This window comes from Epargyreus clarus, unplaced genomic scaffold, assembly GCF_041222505.1.
Source record: "Epargyreus clarus isolate Ecla_fem2 unplaced genomic scaffold, WU_Ecla_fem_2.2 ptg000024l, whole genome shotgun sequence".
Classification (NCBI taxonomy): domain Eukaryota; kingdom Metazoa; phylum Arthropoda; class Insecta; order Lepidoptera; family Hesperiidae; genus Epargyreus; species Epargyreus clarus.
Genome location: NW_027332231.1, coordinates 9,709,534 through 9,725,703, shown reverse-complemented (window position 1 = coordinate 9,725,703; position 16,170 = coordinate 9,709,534). Strand labels below are relative to the sequence as shown.

The 16,170-nt window shown below is 32.2% G+C and overlaps 2 protein-coding genes across 2 annotated transcripts in view; one reads left to right on the top strand and one right to left on the bottom strand.

Annotated features, from left to right (window-relative positions):
* The window catches only part of HnRNP-K (Heterogeneous nuclear ribonucleoprotein K), a 33,779-nt gene extending 28,658 nt beyond the window's left edge, over nucleotides 1–5,121 (bottom strand). Inside the window, exon 1 of the mRNA XM_073086639.1 lies at nucleotides 4,923–5,121. The gene's annotated coding sequence lies outside the window, so the exon portion shown is untranslated. The remainder of the gene's footprint in view (nucleotides 1–4,922) is intronic.
* A 226-nt stretch (nucleotides 5,122–5,347) lies between these two features.
* On the top strand, nucleotides 5,348–14,526 carry LOC140752364 (store-operated calcium entry regulator STIMATE). The gene is made up of 6 exons (XM_073086635.1): nucleotides 5,348–5,725; nucleotides 6,035–6,179; nucleotides 6,829–6,950; nucleotides 9,890–10,089; nucleotides 10,686–10,760; nucleotides 11,036–14,526. Exons 1-6 carry the CDS (start codon nucleotides 5,602–5,604, stop codon nucleotides 11,123–11,125), a joined length of 756 nt encoding a protein of 251 aa, XP_072942736.1. The 5' UTR covers nucleotides 5,348–5,601; the 3' UTR covers nucleotides 11,126–14,526.
* The last annotated feature ends 1,644 nt before the right edge of the window (nucleotides 14,527–16,170 follow it).

The window sequence follows — 16,170 nt, the reverse complement described above, 5'->3', positions numbered from 1 at the left end:
TTGCTGTTTATTCCATTAAGGGGGTCCGTAAGAACTGTGCTTGATTTCCTAAGGGTCCGTGGACTGAAAAAGGCTTGGAAACGCTGACTTTATAACATTCATTATCATTATTTAAAAGTTGATTTCGCCTAATTGGTTTTCAAAGAAATTTTCATATCTTATATAATCGTACCAAATATGGTGAAACTACAAACGATAGAATAGCAACATCTATGCATCATAAGGGAAGAAACGCCAACAATTTGCAGGCAAACAAATTAATAATTTCATATTCAGGTAGGTAATCCAATTCTCCTTACTTGGGGATTATCTTACGTAATTACAGTTAGCAAGGGGATATTTAGCCTTTCAGACAATAGTTATCCATTCCCTTTCCTCGTGGGTCGGCGTCGCGTGAATATTTGATGGTTGTATCGATCATAACTTCTTTGCGGCACTCCATCGAGCAGAGGTACACACTGGTGGCTAGTTTTATGAATTATTTTCATTAATTGACTTGTTTTAGGATGTAATGATATTACCTCTAATAAATTCGATACAAGAGTGTTGCCCTGCTAGGTGCGTACCCCTGAGAAATAAATAAGTCTCATGTAAATTCCTCTGCCTTGATATCTTTTGAACCACAAGTATTCTGCTACAGTAAAGCTAAAATAAGCTGTGGTGTCACCAACTACGCTTATTATGTAATAACTTCCAGCTTTTGTACTAATACATATCTTACTATTGCGTGGCAATGATACGTCATGTCTGGATTTTATTTCAATAAATACGCATTCAATTAAAACTAAAAAGGTACAAGGTTTTTGTTTTTCATTTTTGTATATATGTAAATTTTGTAAATAAGTTGTTTTATATTTACTTATAGTTTATTTTATTATATTTAATTTTCTATAAGTTTAATTATAATTGTAAAGGTACAAAGAAACATTTTTGTTACAGTGATGAAGGAACATAAAAATATTTTTAAAGATATTAAATGTAGTAACAATGTTACTTAGTAGTAGTAGTAGTAGTATATCCGAGTGGGATACAGAGGAACAGATCCAGGAGATGTATGATATCCTCAAGCTATAAATTATAGTTTAAAATTTACTACTACGAGGAGCCGCAGCGGCAGCTCATTCGTGTGTAATAGAAGCGTTACTATGTAGTATTGAATTTATTATTATGCAATAAAAATATAGTCATACGATTTTTAAACCGAAAAAAGGTTTAGGTTCCGTTATGTTTTATTTAATATCAGGTCTAACGTGAGCCTAGCAATTTGAAACAGAATATAAAATGATGCATTAGTACAAAGGGGTCGCCTTCATGACTTATGAAAGCAATTCGGTGGTTGAGAGGCAAAAATAGATGTGAATAGTAAGAAATGCATCGGTTGGACATTTCGTGAGGGTAATTGGTGACGGGCGCGAGCGTGCCGCACGACACGGTAGCGCATCTTATATGTATTTGCCTCTCTGGTAATTTCCCCGCCGTCCTTGTATATTTAACTGGCGCCGTCCATCCATGCCGCTCTTATGCATATGTCATGAACGGTTGCCGCGCGACGGTTTGTTGACGGTCGAACCGCGGGAACCGCGACCACCGGCCCCAGCCTACCACTCCCACCACCGATAATTATTATGTTGTATTTTCTATTCCGGTGGCAATCGAAACCACCCTTTCGCCTCCACAGCGGCCACCTAGAGGGATGAGGCAACAATTAGGTTCCCTTTTTTCACAATAGTCAGGCTGTAATGGCCGTGTGGTGTATGTTGCATGTAGGTACACTGAAATTAAATGGTGGTCATCGTAAAAGCAGTAATAAGTCCCCTGCACGCACGCGAGGCAATAAATATCGTAGGCTATTTGGCGTCCCTATGGACTGGCAACTGATCGTTGATGGGTTATTGAATGTAGTCGTTAAAACGTTCCTATAACATATGATATAAATAATCTTTTTTTATATAAAATAATACTGTTTCGATTTTGAATTAAATAAAAATCATTTGAATTTGCTATCCTTTCTCTGCAAAATGTTAAAATGAGACCTATTTTCAACGAGATTTGAGAACTACCCACACGATATTAACAGAACATTTGCGAAAATGTTTTATGCGGAGAAACAGTACTGTCTGTCTCGAAATTATGTAGCGTTCCACATAAAAATAGACGCTGGCGAGATTCGGATTCCGTTTCCGAAAGCTACTCTCGTAAAAAAGGGAATCAATTACACAATAGGCAAGAAAGCATAGATATGGTACCGGTGCTCCATCAGATGGATTACTCGAAAGATTTCACAGCTGTTTGACTTTGTGATGGATTACCGAAGCTACATTTTAGGGTGAGGGCCGTTCATTAGGAGCGGCTAAATAAGGAAAAGATGTTTCGCAAGCGTTTTCGTTAAAAAGGGTCTAAGTAAAAATGTACTCAACGGACCGAGTGTTTTTAATTGGAAATAAACTCGATTTCCCTCCATGATTCGTATATTTTAGTAATCAGTTTTATGCTAAATACAAATTACAATCATTATCATCAATCATGACTGCTGACCGCAGGGCTTCTCACAGACTGATAAAGATATGTTACCCCATAAAAATACATTAAATAAGATCTAATCGTTGCGAATTGGAGACTGAACTTAAATGGTAATGGTTAAGAACAGCATACTAGTCAAGTGCAGATTGGTCATGTAGGTGTAGTCATGTAGATGTCACATATCTTTAGAACTTAAGGATACATGATGAATATACATATGAAGGTTAATCGCAATGTTTGGCGTAACCTTTAACGTAACTGATAATTTATTAATTTCTAAAATGAGAATTACTTTCAGCTCAGAGATGAACATGGATTTGATCCGAATTTATGATTTAGCTTGCGACCCAAATTTAAATCATTGTGGTATGTAATGTGTACCAATGTTTCTTTCGCACAGTTAGTGCCATACTACATTTGATACTAGTTCATAAATCTATTTGCCAGGTTTAATTGTGATCTTAAATCATGTTTACAATGCATAGAAATTCACATCTCACATATTAGCCAAACAATATCTATGCAAAAGTATAACAAAAATATGAATGACAATATTATGTGGTACTAAAGTCAATCCGAGTAGTCAACGCGACTCATTGCCATTCATTATTCTTAGTAAAGTAATAATTTCTCATAAGTATAACAATTTAAATAATCTCATAAGAATGAGTACTTTATGTCCAAATTAACTTTTCAAATGTTTTTCAAATACACATAAACAATGCAAAAAGTACCAATATAAGATAGGATTCAAATTGATATGTGAGGGTAGCTACTCATTTGGGACTTAGCTCAGTTAAGACTTCGACCCTATTTCAAATTGGTTATAGTAGTTCTTCAAAGGCTTACAAATTACTTAATTTGATATATACCATTTACCTATTTCATACTAAAGTATATGGTAATGTTATAACATGATAAATGTGACATCAGGATAATATAACATAAGGATAATCTTTTTTCAGCATGTGTAAAATATGTGTCATATAATTAACGCCAATTAGTCAACCAACCTACATTTGTCCATTGTTAAACCATGTCCGTAACTCTTCTTATTTGTGGGAAAACTGTGGGAAACCCCATATTAAGTGGTGTGTTAATAATAGGTAGATGACAAAACTAATTATCAATCTTATAGAGTCATATGAAAGAAATATGAGAATAAGACTGACATTTATGATTTTTTTTAATGAGGAATAATCTTCTGCTGATTATGAGGACTAAGTGTTTAGCAATGATGTGTTCTGCAATCTTTATGACAACATCCTTCAAACCAAATCTAAGGAAGTGACAAATTGTACAATTAAATTGTAGTTATAGAAGTAGTACATTTTCCTTTTGCATATTTTGTTAGTTTTCCAGGTACACTTTTAATAGATTTTAAGTTAGGATTATAAAGAATTATTGGTTAAATTGATTAGAAGGACTATTATTACATACATAGATCATAATTTATATCCCTAGGTCATCATGCTATGACAAAGTGTTTCTAAAAATAATGGAGTCGGTAAAAAGTCCATCTTTTCGAAATTTTATCAAGCCCTAAAAATAACAGATGTATTGAATTGGATGGATTGATGTACATGATTTTTTTGTTAAGTCCCTCAATCTCCCCCTGGTTCAGCCAATAATAAATTATAAGTTACAATTGCAGTCCTACCTATGTAGACAGCTAAGTTATGAATTTTTTTGTAGGTATTTGTCCATAGGTTTAAATATTTGGGCAGGTAGTTGCTTTTACATGTTTATTGGGTTCTATGAAATCCTGTAGTTATTTTGTAATAGAAGAAATATAAGTGGGTATTGGAAAATATTGTAATTATAAATACCTTTGAGTATGAATTTAATGTGTGCATTATTAAACATTTGTGTCCCTATAGTTTTTATTAATGAAATACTTGGACTACAATGCTTTTGGTTGCTTTTCTGTTATCAGCCAAGTACGGAAATTTACTAAGCTGTGTCCATATTAGTTAGTAATGTCAAAAATCAAGGGCCACTTGAATTTGTCATAATTTCATTTATGAGGATGAAAATACTAAACAGGTACCCGCTTTTTCTAAGTAAATATTTAGGTATAATATGTTATGTACAATAAAGAGAAAGTACATTTTATCGTGATTTATGTACGCCTTCACACAACAAGGAATTGAACAAACATCAAACACATAACCAAACTTCTGCACGTAGAACGCTTAGTAAAAGAAATATCGAGATAAATTTGGTATAAGCCAGGAAGACGTACAAAACAAAGTGACAAATTAACTTCTTTTGAGTTCAATACCTATTCGGTTAAGAATTAATATTAAAAACAGCACCGGCTATAATCGATACAAATGACATGAAGTTTTTAGTACTCTACTGCCTACGTAAAAACAAAATTAAATCAAATAAGCACTTACCCGCAACAGGAAATATTGAAGCCTCGTGTAACGCAAAAAATGTTTGTGAAATTAGTACTAAAATATAATATAATGCAATTGATTTTCTTTAAGTTTTCGATAAATCTTACAAATCGAAGCCTGAGCACATATGAATCATAATACAACAAAAATGGCGGCAATAGTTTAGTTTTGCAGCCGTAGAGTTGTGCTGTGCTGTGCAGCCTGTGCTATACCTATTTTTTCTGTGCATCTTTAATCTATAATGTTACCATTTTAATTAAAAAATATTATGTAACAAAAATATTATTTTAGGTAAAAGTTAGTATATTATAAAAAAGTAAAAAGTTTTATATAAAAAATTAAGAGATATTTTTATAATTAGGCATTAAATATTTACTTCTTTTGTGTGCAGCGAACTGATAAAAAATAGTGTCAATGTCAATTCAACTGACAAAATTCAACAAACCAAATTCAATTATTTACGTCACGTAAAAAAATATTGCGATTTACACTATTGCATTTCTATTTTCGATATTTATTGTATTATTTATTACTTTTCGGAAATTTATTCGGGCATTATGTGTGCTTAATCGTTCTCGTTACGTTACAAGATATTTTTAAGAAATTACATTTATCGCGAATACAAACTTTAATAACATGTAATATAGTTAAGAAGAGTTTTCAAGGGAAATGAAAAATGAATAATAGTTCCGATTATGTTTACTGGTCAGAGCTCCACTGCTCCAAGGATGCCCTTACGGATACGTACGGGTGGTTTATGCAGTTTTTGCTGGCTGTCCTTGCGTTTACTTGTCTCATAGGTAAGTGTTAAGTTTACGGGCGCAACAAGATGATTACGGTCAAGGTTTTCTACAGTATGGTATTTTTTGGATTGATTAATATTAGCATCTGTAACAACGAATATATCTGCAAATGTACATTTAGATATATGAAATTAAGAACAGGTTGGAAAATTATTACATTCTCCCAAACATTTATTAGAACTACAGCTACTCTGTGAACTATAATTATTCTCATAAATTGTCAACACCCTGGAGCAGTACGTATAATTCAATGTACAACAGAAATAAATCCAATATAATATCAATAACTTTATTTCCCAATTACAGGTAAAAGGTTCTGCGAACCACGGTACGCCAGGCGTCCTTGGCTCATATGGTTCTACGATACGTCGAAGCAAGGCCTTGGTGCGCTCATCATACATGCAGCTAATGTGTGGCTGTCTCCCCACCTCACTGGGAACCCCTGCACCTGGTCAGTGTGGCTCCATTCTCATGTGAATTATTGATGTACCAAGGTCCGATAGCTGTTATTATAGACTTTCTTATAAAACATTCAAGGGTTTGAAATGTCTTGGAAAATGGGTCGCTTAGTTCATCCATGCCTTATTTTTTGCCATATGCCATAATTTTTTGCCTACGAAAGACTAAAAAATGAAAATGTATAGTATGAAAAAATCGACAAATGTCAATATTTGTTATGAAAAATGTTGGATAGATTAATTATTAATAAAGGACAACAAAGAAGTCCTGTTAGTTTTAATAACCTTGTAAACTCATTCAAGTAAAAGTAAGACCCATCACAAAATTGACTCTTGTGTTTTGTGTTATTTAAATTTTTGTAAAATTGCAATTTTTTAATTATTCGTAGAGTTGAAATTAATACTGTTTGAATTTCCATCATGAAAGTTCTAATGCTTGTGGTGTAAAAATAAACTAAGGTGAACATTATTTTCAAAACTGAGTTATTTAATTTACTAATGAATTTTGATTTCCTTGTTTGCACAGAATTATTAGTTCCATAAGGTGTATTATATTTTTTATTATGATATAATTTCATAGTGTGTACTATACTCAGTGAAAACTGTAAATATATTCAGATTTATTTCTTTTTCTTATTGCAGGTACATAGTAAATTTCATGTTGGATTCTACACTAGGACTGCTGTTGATATGGGCGGGCATCAGATTAGCCCAGTATTGTGCAAGGACTTATGACATACCGCTCATCAATTTTGGAGAATATGGTATGTATACTATTTATACTTGTCATGTACACTTATTTATTATTATTTATTATGTATTATTATGATCAATAGTTAATATTCTACAATATTATGAATATAGATGATGAATAATAATAATAATAATATCTTTATTTGTGAATATAGGTATACAGGTTTTTTAAAGTATTACAAAAAGGTGCTCTACATTCAACCCTTATGGGCATACAAATATTTATCGTCATAACCTAAGATTAAATGCTACATAATTATTCATTTATTTAAGTCTAATAACAAAATAATAATAATAACAATAATATTCTCCAATGCAAGACCGAATTAAATATTTATGTCAGTTAAAAATTCATTTATAGAGTAATAACATTTGTCAATTAGAAATTTCTTAAATTCTTTAAATTTTTTAAATTTTTTAAAATTAGTAATATCATTTATATAATTTAGACATGTTAATAAAAAGTCTCAAAGTAATGATACACTTTGAAGTATACAAAATGAGCAATTTAACAAAATGAATACAAAACACACTTGTCTACATAGTATGATAAATATTCAAACTCTTATGGTACAGCAGCTGTAAACTGAATCCTTACCTTACTGACTAAATAAAACTTATTTTTATTTACCTACAAGTCTACCAAAAAAATTTAAATTTTCTCAATATTTATCATTTATTACATACTAATTAATCTATACTTATATTGCTTGATTTGCTATTACACTTTTATTAAATTTATACATCTATTAAACTAGGATCTCTAATTTTTGAGGAGCATGGTTTACTATGTTCCCAGGCTTCCCCATTCTCCCTACCTGGGCAAAAGCAATATTGATGCTTCTTATGGACAATTAATCAAAATAATAATATATTTAATAATGAATAAGCACATTATCACGCAAACAAAGAAAGTATCATAAAATACTCAATGGAAAAATTCCTGGGAAAAATCCTTTTTTGATAGTAATATGGAGAATAATTTGTCACCTTGAATTACAGTGATATATTGCAACATACAAATTGAGTAAATGAGTCACCAATTTTGAAACTTTGTACCTCATTATCGTGGCTAAATATTTTGTAATAGAATTGAATTTCTTACATTGAAAAGGTACATAAACATTGTTATTTATTATCTTTAGTCACACCAGTTTGAAGGTGGTAGAACCCTGTGTGGTTTGACTCCGTGCGGCACCACCACCACACGTATTTCTACCAATTAACAGTAGTGTTAGGCGCTGCTGTGTTCCGGTTTGAAGGGTGTGGTAAGGGAGACAGACTTTTCCGAGGCGTTCCAGCTTAGTCCTCAGGGGTAGCGGCGTATCTGTGGCCGACCTCAGGTAGGAATATCTAATCCAATCTGGGGCTGATTACAGATGTTCTGGACTGCATGGTCGTCTGCTACTCCTATATTATAAAAAAAAAGTATATAGGCGTATATTCAACTTAGTTCCCAGGGCAAGTAAACCATTGTTCCACAAGTCTTGGTCTATTTTGGTAGGGCTTTAAGTATGCATTTAAATTCAGAGGACCGCATGTACTTTCCCTATTTTTGTATCATATAAAGGTATCTACAGCAACACAGTCCAAATGCTAAACCCACTCTTATTATTTTGTAAGTTTGTGTTGATCTGCAAATAAAATGTTATGTTTAAGAGCGAAGATATTACTTACATTTTATAAATAAACCTATATCAAGAGTTTGTCTAAAATTACGATGATGACTGTCTAGATAACCTCTAGATAAAAACCAGGTCTCATTGCTATATCGCGACTCGACAAATTATGATGAGGGTAACGAAAGTTAGAACAAGGATTTTCTGACCATAAATAAGTGAATTTATTAAGATATTCAAATAAATTAGGCGCACGTATCTATGTGACATGTGTATAAATCGTAATTTATCTGCAAAGGTAGCAACATTGGACATAATCGGATGTAGGATGGGTGACCACTAGTGGCTAAAATTTTATACGCGTTGAAACGGTATGCCATACATTCGGCCATCTCCAGTTTAGGTTTTCTTCTTATTTGAGCAATGTTTATTCATCGTTTCAGTTAGAGAAGTTTAATTCCCATCAGCTTTAAATATAATAGTTTAGGTCGCCACTGATTCATCTTTAGACAGTGTGCTAGCGCGGGAAATAGATAAAAATTATAAGCAAATAATTCCAACATATCGAATTACGCAACCGGTCCAAGGATACTTTATGATAACCCCGATGTAGCACGTAATGTATGTAGATGTGACACGCCGTCTAATTAAATTAGGTAATTTTCCATACTTATAATAATGTTATTCAGGTATGCGGAGCTATAGCAAATCTTTTGTATGAATTAATATGATTATTATTGTTATTGGCGTAACAATTTATTTCCAGTATTTGTATTTATTTTATGTTATATGTACCTATTGCACATAGCATACCCAAAGTAGTAACTCTAACAGACTAGATACTGCTAGCCTTTCGCGTTTAAGCAACTTGAAGCGTGCGGTTGCGATATAGAAATGTACGTTTCAGCGATGGCATTAGCTGCGACCGGCTCTCAAAAGTATGCGGGCCCAGTGGCGGACTAAGGAGGAGGCCCGGGGTGGAAAGTTAAATGGAGACACCCAGTCTAAAAAGTTTATTTTACAAAATTGCATTATTTGTATGTGATTCGGTTACCCTTTTTTTTTCGCTGACTGATTCACATTTCATAGATTGTTTGGTTTAGACGATCTTTTTTAGCAACTATGTTTGGAGGCCTCCCAGGATTGGAGTCCTGGGGCGGACCACCCCTTCCACCCCCCGTCCCCTTAAGCCGCTAGAGTGCGGCATTTGGTCGCTGCGTTTTTCAGAATTGGATGCTTCCGAAATACACTTAAATTGTCCCTAAAAGTACATATAACGTCTGCGATTGAATGACTTAATAATCCGACGATATATGTATATTGTTACAAAGGTAAGCCAGCAATGTGCAGCGCGTGGCTGTGCCAGTGCGTGCTGTACGCGGCGCTGGCGACGTTCGCGAAGTCGGTGCTGGCGCTGGCGCTGCGGCTGCCGCCCGCCGTGGCCGCGCTGTCCACGCTGCGCCTCTCGCCCGTCTCCGACCCCAAGCTCGAGCTCGCCGTCGTCATGCTCATCATACCATTCTTTGTTAATGTGAGTGTACTGACACCATAGATAAGTATACATATCTCACCGCCTTGTAATGGGAAGCCATTATATGGTTTAAACGGCTGACAAACGTGTCAGCCGCTGTCATGGTGTAATTTACGTGGAACAATGCCGACATGTGCAATTAAGACGTGCAGAAACACGAAATCGAAGAAAATATGGTTTCATTCGTAAATGATCTAAAAACTACATTTTTAAATATTTTTCAAACACTAAAATAGACAACAGTGACAATTGCAATTGTCAAAACTGGTTACATTTTCTTCTTAGGCGTGAGTAATCTTTACTAATCTAAGACTGACACTAACCATGATGTTGTGACTACCTTTGGTCAAACTACTTTTGACTCGCCGTTGAGAATTTCAAATAAAAAGTGTAGCCGATTGGTTACATAATGAATTATATGTACGGTTATTCAATCTTAAAACGAGTTTATAATATTTAAATTGATTATAAGAATTATTCACACGATTATCTCTTATTATCGCATCGTCTGGCGATTTAATTAAAAAAGCTTTTTATTTAAAATTATGTATATTCTTATTATAAAACGATTTTTGATGTTTATTTTCTTCTTTCAGATTTTAATATTTTGGGTAACAGACAACTTCTTGATGTACCGACCGAGAGGTGTTAACAGTAAAATAAAAACAAAGGTAATTGAATTTCTCATGCACAAGACTTATTTGTGTAGATAATTTAAACTCCTTTCTTTCAATATGTTTATAAAAATGGAGTTTGCTTTATAATATCATATGTAAGGCTTCTGTATTCTAATCAAATTGAAGAGAAACAAGGTCTTGTATTATTATAATGTGACGTCACAATATAGTCTTCGGAAATGGCAACGTGTAATGAACTAATGACCAATGTACGATTGCTCCACAACTAATAAAAAAATGTTAATAATATTTTATCACCTTGGTAATAGGTGAGATACCAGTCGATAAAGAAGGAGAAGTCGGGGTCGGAGGAGGAGGAACATTCGGCGGACGAGCGGCTACTGGGCGCCAGCGTATGACCCCACTCCAAGCCCGCGCACCGGGCCTGTCACACGTAATCTCTCACCTCCTTAGACGATCCCATAGATAAGTAAAGATATCTCACCGCCTTGTAATTGAAGGAAGCCATTAAATGGCTTAAACGGCTGACAAATGTGTCAGTTTAAACAGCTGACAAATGTGTCAGCAATTTAATGGCTTTAGATGTTTTGATAAAATTATCAAGTCTTAATGTTCATACTGAAATAAATATATCAATCAAAAGTGTAAAAACAATTTTGATCGTCTCTGGAGGATATATAACGTACCACGACTTTGCTACCTTGCCTACGTCGATCACATCAAATATATGATATATTTATGATGTTTTATTTTTATAAGGCAAAAAATGTTTATTCTGTATAATAGTATTATAACATGCAAAATCTGCATTATTTCAGCTACACTTCATATATTGTAGGCTTATATTTTAATATTGGCAGCTTTATTATATATTTGTATATAATGTACTCTATATTTTATCAATAACCTGTATTTACGAAGCTTATTCAATATTCATATATCATGAGAAGCTTGTCAGGCAAACCATTTTTTATTGGGTATAAATAAAATAAAAAGTGGTAACAAATTAATCTGAGGAAGTTTGTTACATATAGAAAAGTTGATAATTTAAAAACAAACCTAATGATTCCTCCCTAAATTTTCTATCCCTCTACGAGCATCTGATCATGGATAATATGTATTTTTTTAACAATATGTAAGTATTGGATTGTACATAAAATGGAATTGATCATTAGATATTAGGCTTTGGCCACATATTTGGCTGTACATGTGATATTCTAGAAATTATTAAGCGTCCGATTGTATAGTAGGTTGAAATTGTAAAGTCATGTGTTATTATTTAATATATGTCTATATATGATTACAATGATATTTTTTGACGAAGGCAAGATAGCTTGAGCACAAGTTGATATCACATATACTTCAGTAGTGTTATAGCGTAGTATTATATGGGCATGTATATATGAGGTAATTTGTACGCTTGTAGGATGATTGTGTACTATGATATTATACCATAAGGTTACTCGAACATGCTTGTTTTGTATGGAGCTTTTACTTACTTACATAATTATATAACTATGCCCCTTATCTACTGGACTCGGCATCTTTTATTGCGAGAGTGTTTATCTCTATCTGAAATATTGTTAAGACGGTGATTTCCTTCACATATTTTAATGTACATTATTATAGGCGAATAATTTACACATGTTATAATACATTGTCAATTTAGACATTTGGTACATTTTTTCTTTATTATGAGGCTTGTGTAAAAATATTGAAATTTTTACGTATATTTTATGAAAAAAGTTCTAATTAATTAAGGAATGTACAAACAAGCTATTTCGCTTCATGGAAACTAGATATATAAATGTATTTTTGTATGTTTAATTTTTACAATGAATTTATAAATTAATGATGTTCCTACGGTCATGTAAGTACTTAGATCCATATAGTGCCATGTATATTACAAAGAAAAACATCGGATGAAGACTGAAAAAGTCAAAATTTCCTTATTATTATAAATATTCCTTTATATTCGCTTAATTAAATTGGTACATTCCTGTTACATAACTTATATTATTATATTTAAATGTAAATATTGTGGTCCGCAATGAATTAGTTTGCTCATGATTGTATGTGACTCAAGTGTTACACTATTGAATCCGATATCAAAATCGAACGTAGTCTAAGTCTACCTAGGGTACTCAAATTCTACTGCATGTACAGTAATGCTCGAACATGAACTAAATATATGAATACATATATTATTATACTACTGACATCGAAAGATTTAGAGTATTTGTTAAAGCGACAATTACGTTAAAATAATCACCTTATATTTAGTGATCGCATATAGGATCGGATGTTGTGCTCTTATCAACACTGATCTCGATATAAAATTAACCCGCAAGTCTAAGTGCCAAATAAACTATCTTCGACCAGACCACGAACCAAGATCGCTTTGGCTTTCCGACCGTTTAGCGCTCAGCCGGTGTACGAAAAAATAAATATTAAATGACTAAGAACATAATGTTTTAATTGTAAAAAACATGTAAAAAGTAATCAAAATATAACGTATTTGAAGACAGATTTTCTTGAATGTGGTCTGGTTAAACATATTTTTGGGCTTGTCATAACACAGTGCCACGAGTATATTGTAATAATTTGATAAAGCTATATTTGTGATATATAACTATATCTTGAGTATCAAACCTTATATACTCATTCAATATGTTATATACTAATATTTCCGTGATGTTGCCATACTTCTTCCCACTACGTCGCAATTACAGATTTTATTCGACATATTCCTCTTATGATGTTAATACATGGTTAAGGTATCTCTGGTTTCTTTATACACCTACATATATGTTTCATATGCTCAGTTGCATACTGGCTAAACCAACTTTAGATTAATTATTTATTTAGTAGATAATGAATGGTTTCTTTAAATTGTAGTTACTGAATGGTGAAAGATATATTATTATGCAATGGACCCAATATTGGATATCGTTATACATATCGTATTTCTATGTTTGTTACTGAATTTGGAGTCAAATGTATCTTATATTTTTGGGTAGATTACTTTAGTCATTCTCGTTTTTATAGATTTTAAGAATTAACATCAAATATCACCTATTATTTTTATGTTTTATCCAGGATCATGAAACAGTTTATCATTACAGTCAGCCAGAAGACATTAAAAGTCTGCATCAAAAAGTCGCTACAAAAGTCATTAAAATCAAACTCCAAATATTACCAAGTTGATTTCACGAAACGTCAACAAATGATTAAATAGATTTTTATGTTCAATACTTTATTAAAACATACAAAGAAAAGATAATAGAATTTGAAATATTTAAGTTAACCTTGCATATTGATATGTCTTGATATTGGGTTGTAAATATGTGACCCCGATTGTCCAAAATATCTGATGTACTACAAACGGTCATGTAATTAACAATGTATACTCCTGCCTGATATTGTTAGTGTTAAGTAATTTGGGTCAATAAATCTGGTAGGTATATTCATCCAGTGGCGTAATAGGGTGGCTAGACTGATGAAACACTAGAAGCCCATTATTCAAGGGAGCCTTAAGAAAGTGTCCCCCCAAAAGTAATTAGAAGTAATTATTTAAGGGCCCTAGTCCAAAATGTTGCCAAGTCTACATTGCCACCGCCTTCAAAGCTTCTCCAATATTCTGATCTGACCAAGACTCGATATGTTTCAGTCTCGATTCATATTATATTATGATGTAATGTAAATAATGTATAACACTTAAGAGAGAGTTTTGTAAAAACATGTTTGTGCATTTGTTTATTGTTTGTGCGAATATAATTCACATCAAGTGTTATTAAAACGTTGTTTTATTTAACATTTATTTCACTTATATTTATACGGATACATTCATATTTCATTTAAATGTGTGTTTATTAGTTTCAACAGTTTTTCGCCCGTATAGTGTCAAACTATTATTTCGCTTCTTCATGAACGAAACAAATAGAATTCTTGATCTAAAATATATTTAAACATCAATCTCTTTATGAAATAAAATATTTTTTAATGTGTTGTTCATGGCTTACCTAAATAAAAGTGGTTAAGGTTTTTGTTTCATAAGTTTGATAAAAAATATCAATAACATATTTTTTTTAAAATAATCAAAATACAGATAATGAATAGTAGTAAAAAAACACGATGATATAAGGTTGCTTATGAAAAAATGCTGGGATTTGAGATGGAAAATTCGTAATGGTTATTATACATTTTACATTTGCAACACCAGAGGAGTCTCCAATGCATCGCCGGCTTTGTATGAGAACTCTTGTTGCACTTTTTTTGAAGAGCCCCATGACATAGCGCTCCGGGAATACCTCAGGAGCTCATTCAACACCTTACAGATGATGGGATCATAATTTTTGTAATAATAAAATAATTCATAATTCATAATCTTTATTGCATCATGCAGTTATCACATACATATAAAGGTGTTACAAATTTTGATACAGTGGCATGAAACCCTGTAAGGGTGTAGCAATTTAAATTAATTATAATTAAACATACTAAGGTAATGTAACAATAATTTAAAATTTTCAATTAGGATCCGTTAATTTTACATTTTCGTATGGTGATACCTAGCTCTATAGTTACAATTTTAACATTAGAATGATAAGGAATACAATGTCAAAAGCAATAAAATAATAAAGAATACAATGTCAAAATTGCTAGATTATTACTTAAATATTAATATGGAATAAATAGTATTATTATATAGAAATTTATAGAATATTGATAGAATAGTTAAAAGAATTATTATTTTATTTTATATAAATTAATTGAAATTAAATTAGATAGGAATAGATTGTATTAGGTCCCATATTCAATGTTTAGATTCTTAGTTATTAATGTTAATTAAGATATTCTTTGAGAGAGTAATAGCATTTTGATAGCAAGAATGATTTTAATTTATTAGTAAATGTCGGAAAATAATCTTCAGATTGAATATCCTCTGGAAGCTTGTTAAAAATTTTTATACACATTGAATAGGGTCCTGATCCATACATTGCCATGTTAGATTTTGGTAAAACTATTTTGTGTGGATATCGTGGAGTATATTTAGATACATCTTTTAATTTTACAAATAAATTGTTGTGCTTTTTAACAAATTTGCAACAGTCCAATATATACATGCTTGTTAAAGTTAAAATATTAAATTGTTTAAAATATTTTCTGCAGGATTCCCTTGAGTCAATGTGAGCTAGAATCCGGATACATTTTTTTTTGTAGCATAAAGAGCTTGTGAACATCAACACTATTTCCCCATAGTAATATTCCATACTGGAGGCAAGAATGAGCATAAGCGTAGTATGTACTTTTAGCTGTATTTAGATCGGTCGACTTTTTTAGTCAATATAAACTAATAAAATCAATATAAACAAACATTGGTAATTCTTAAATTCATAGATCAAAGAACCTTTTTTATTTTATCGCTGAAGTCAATTTGTAT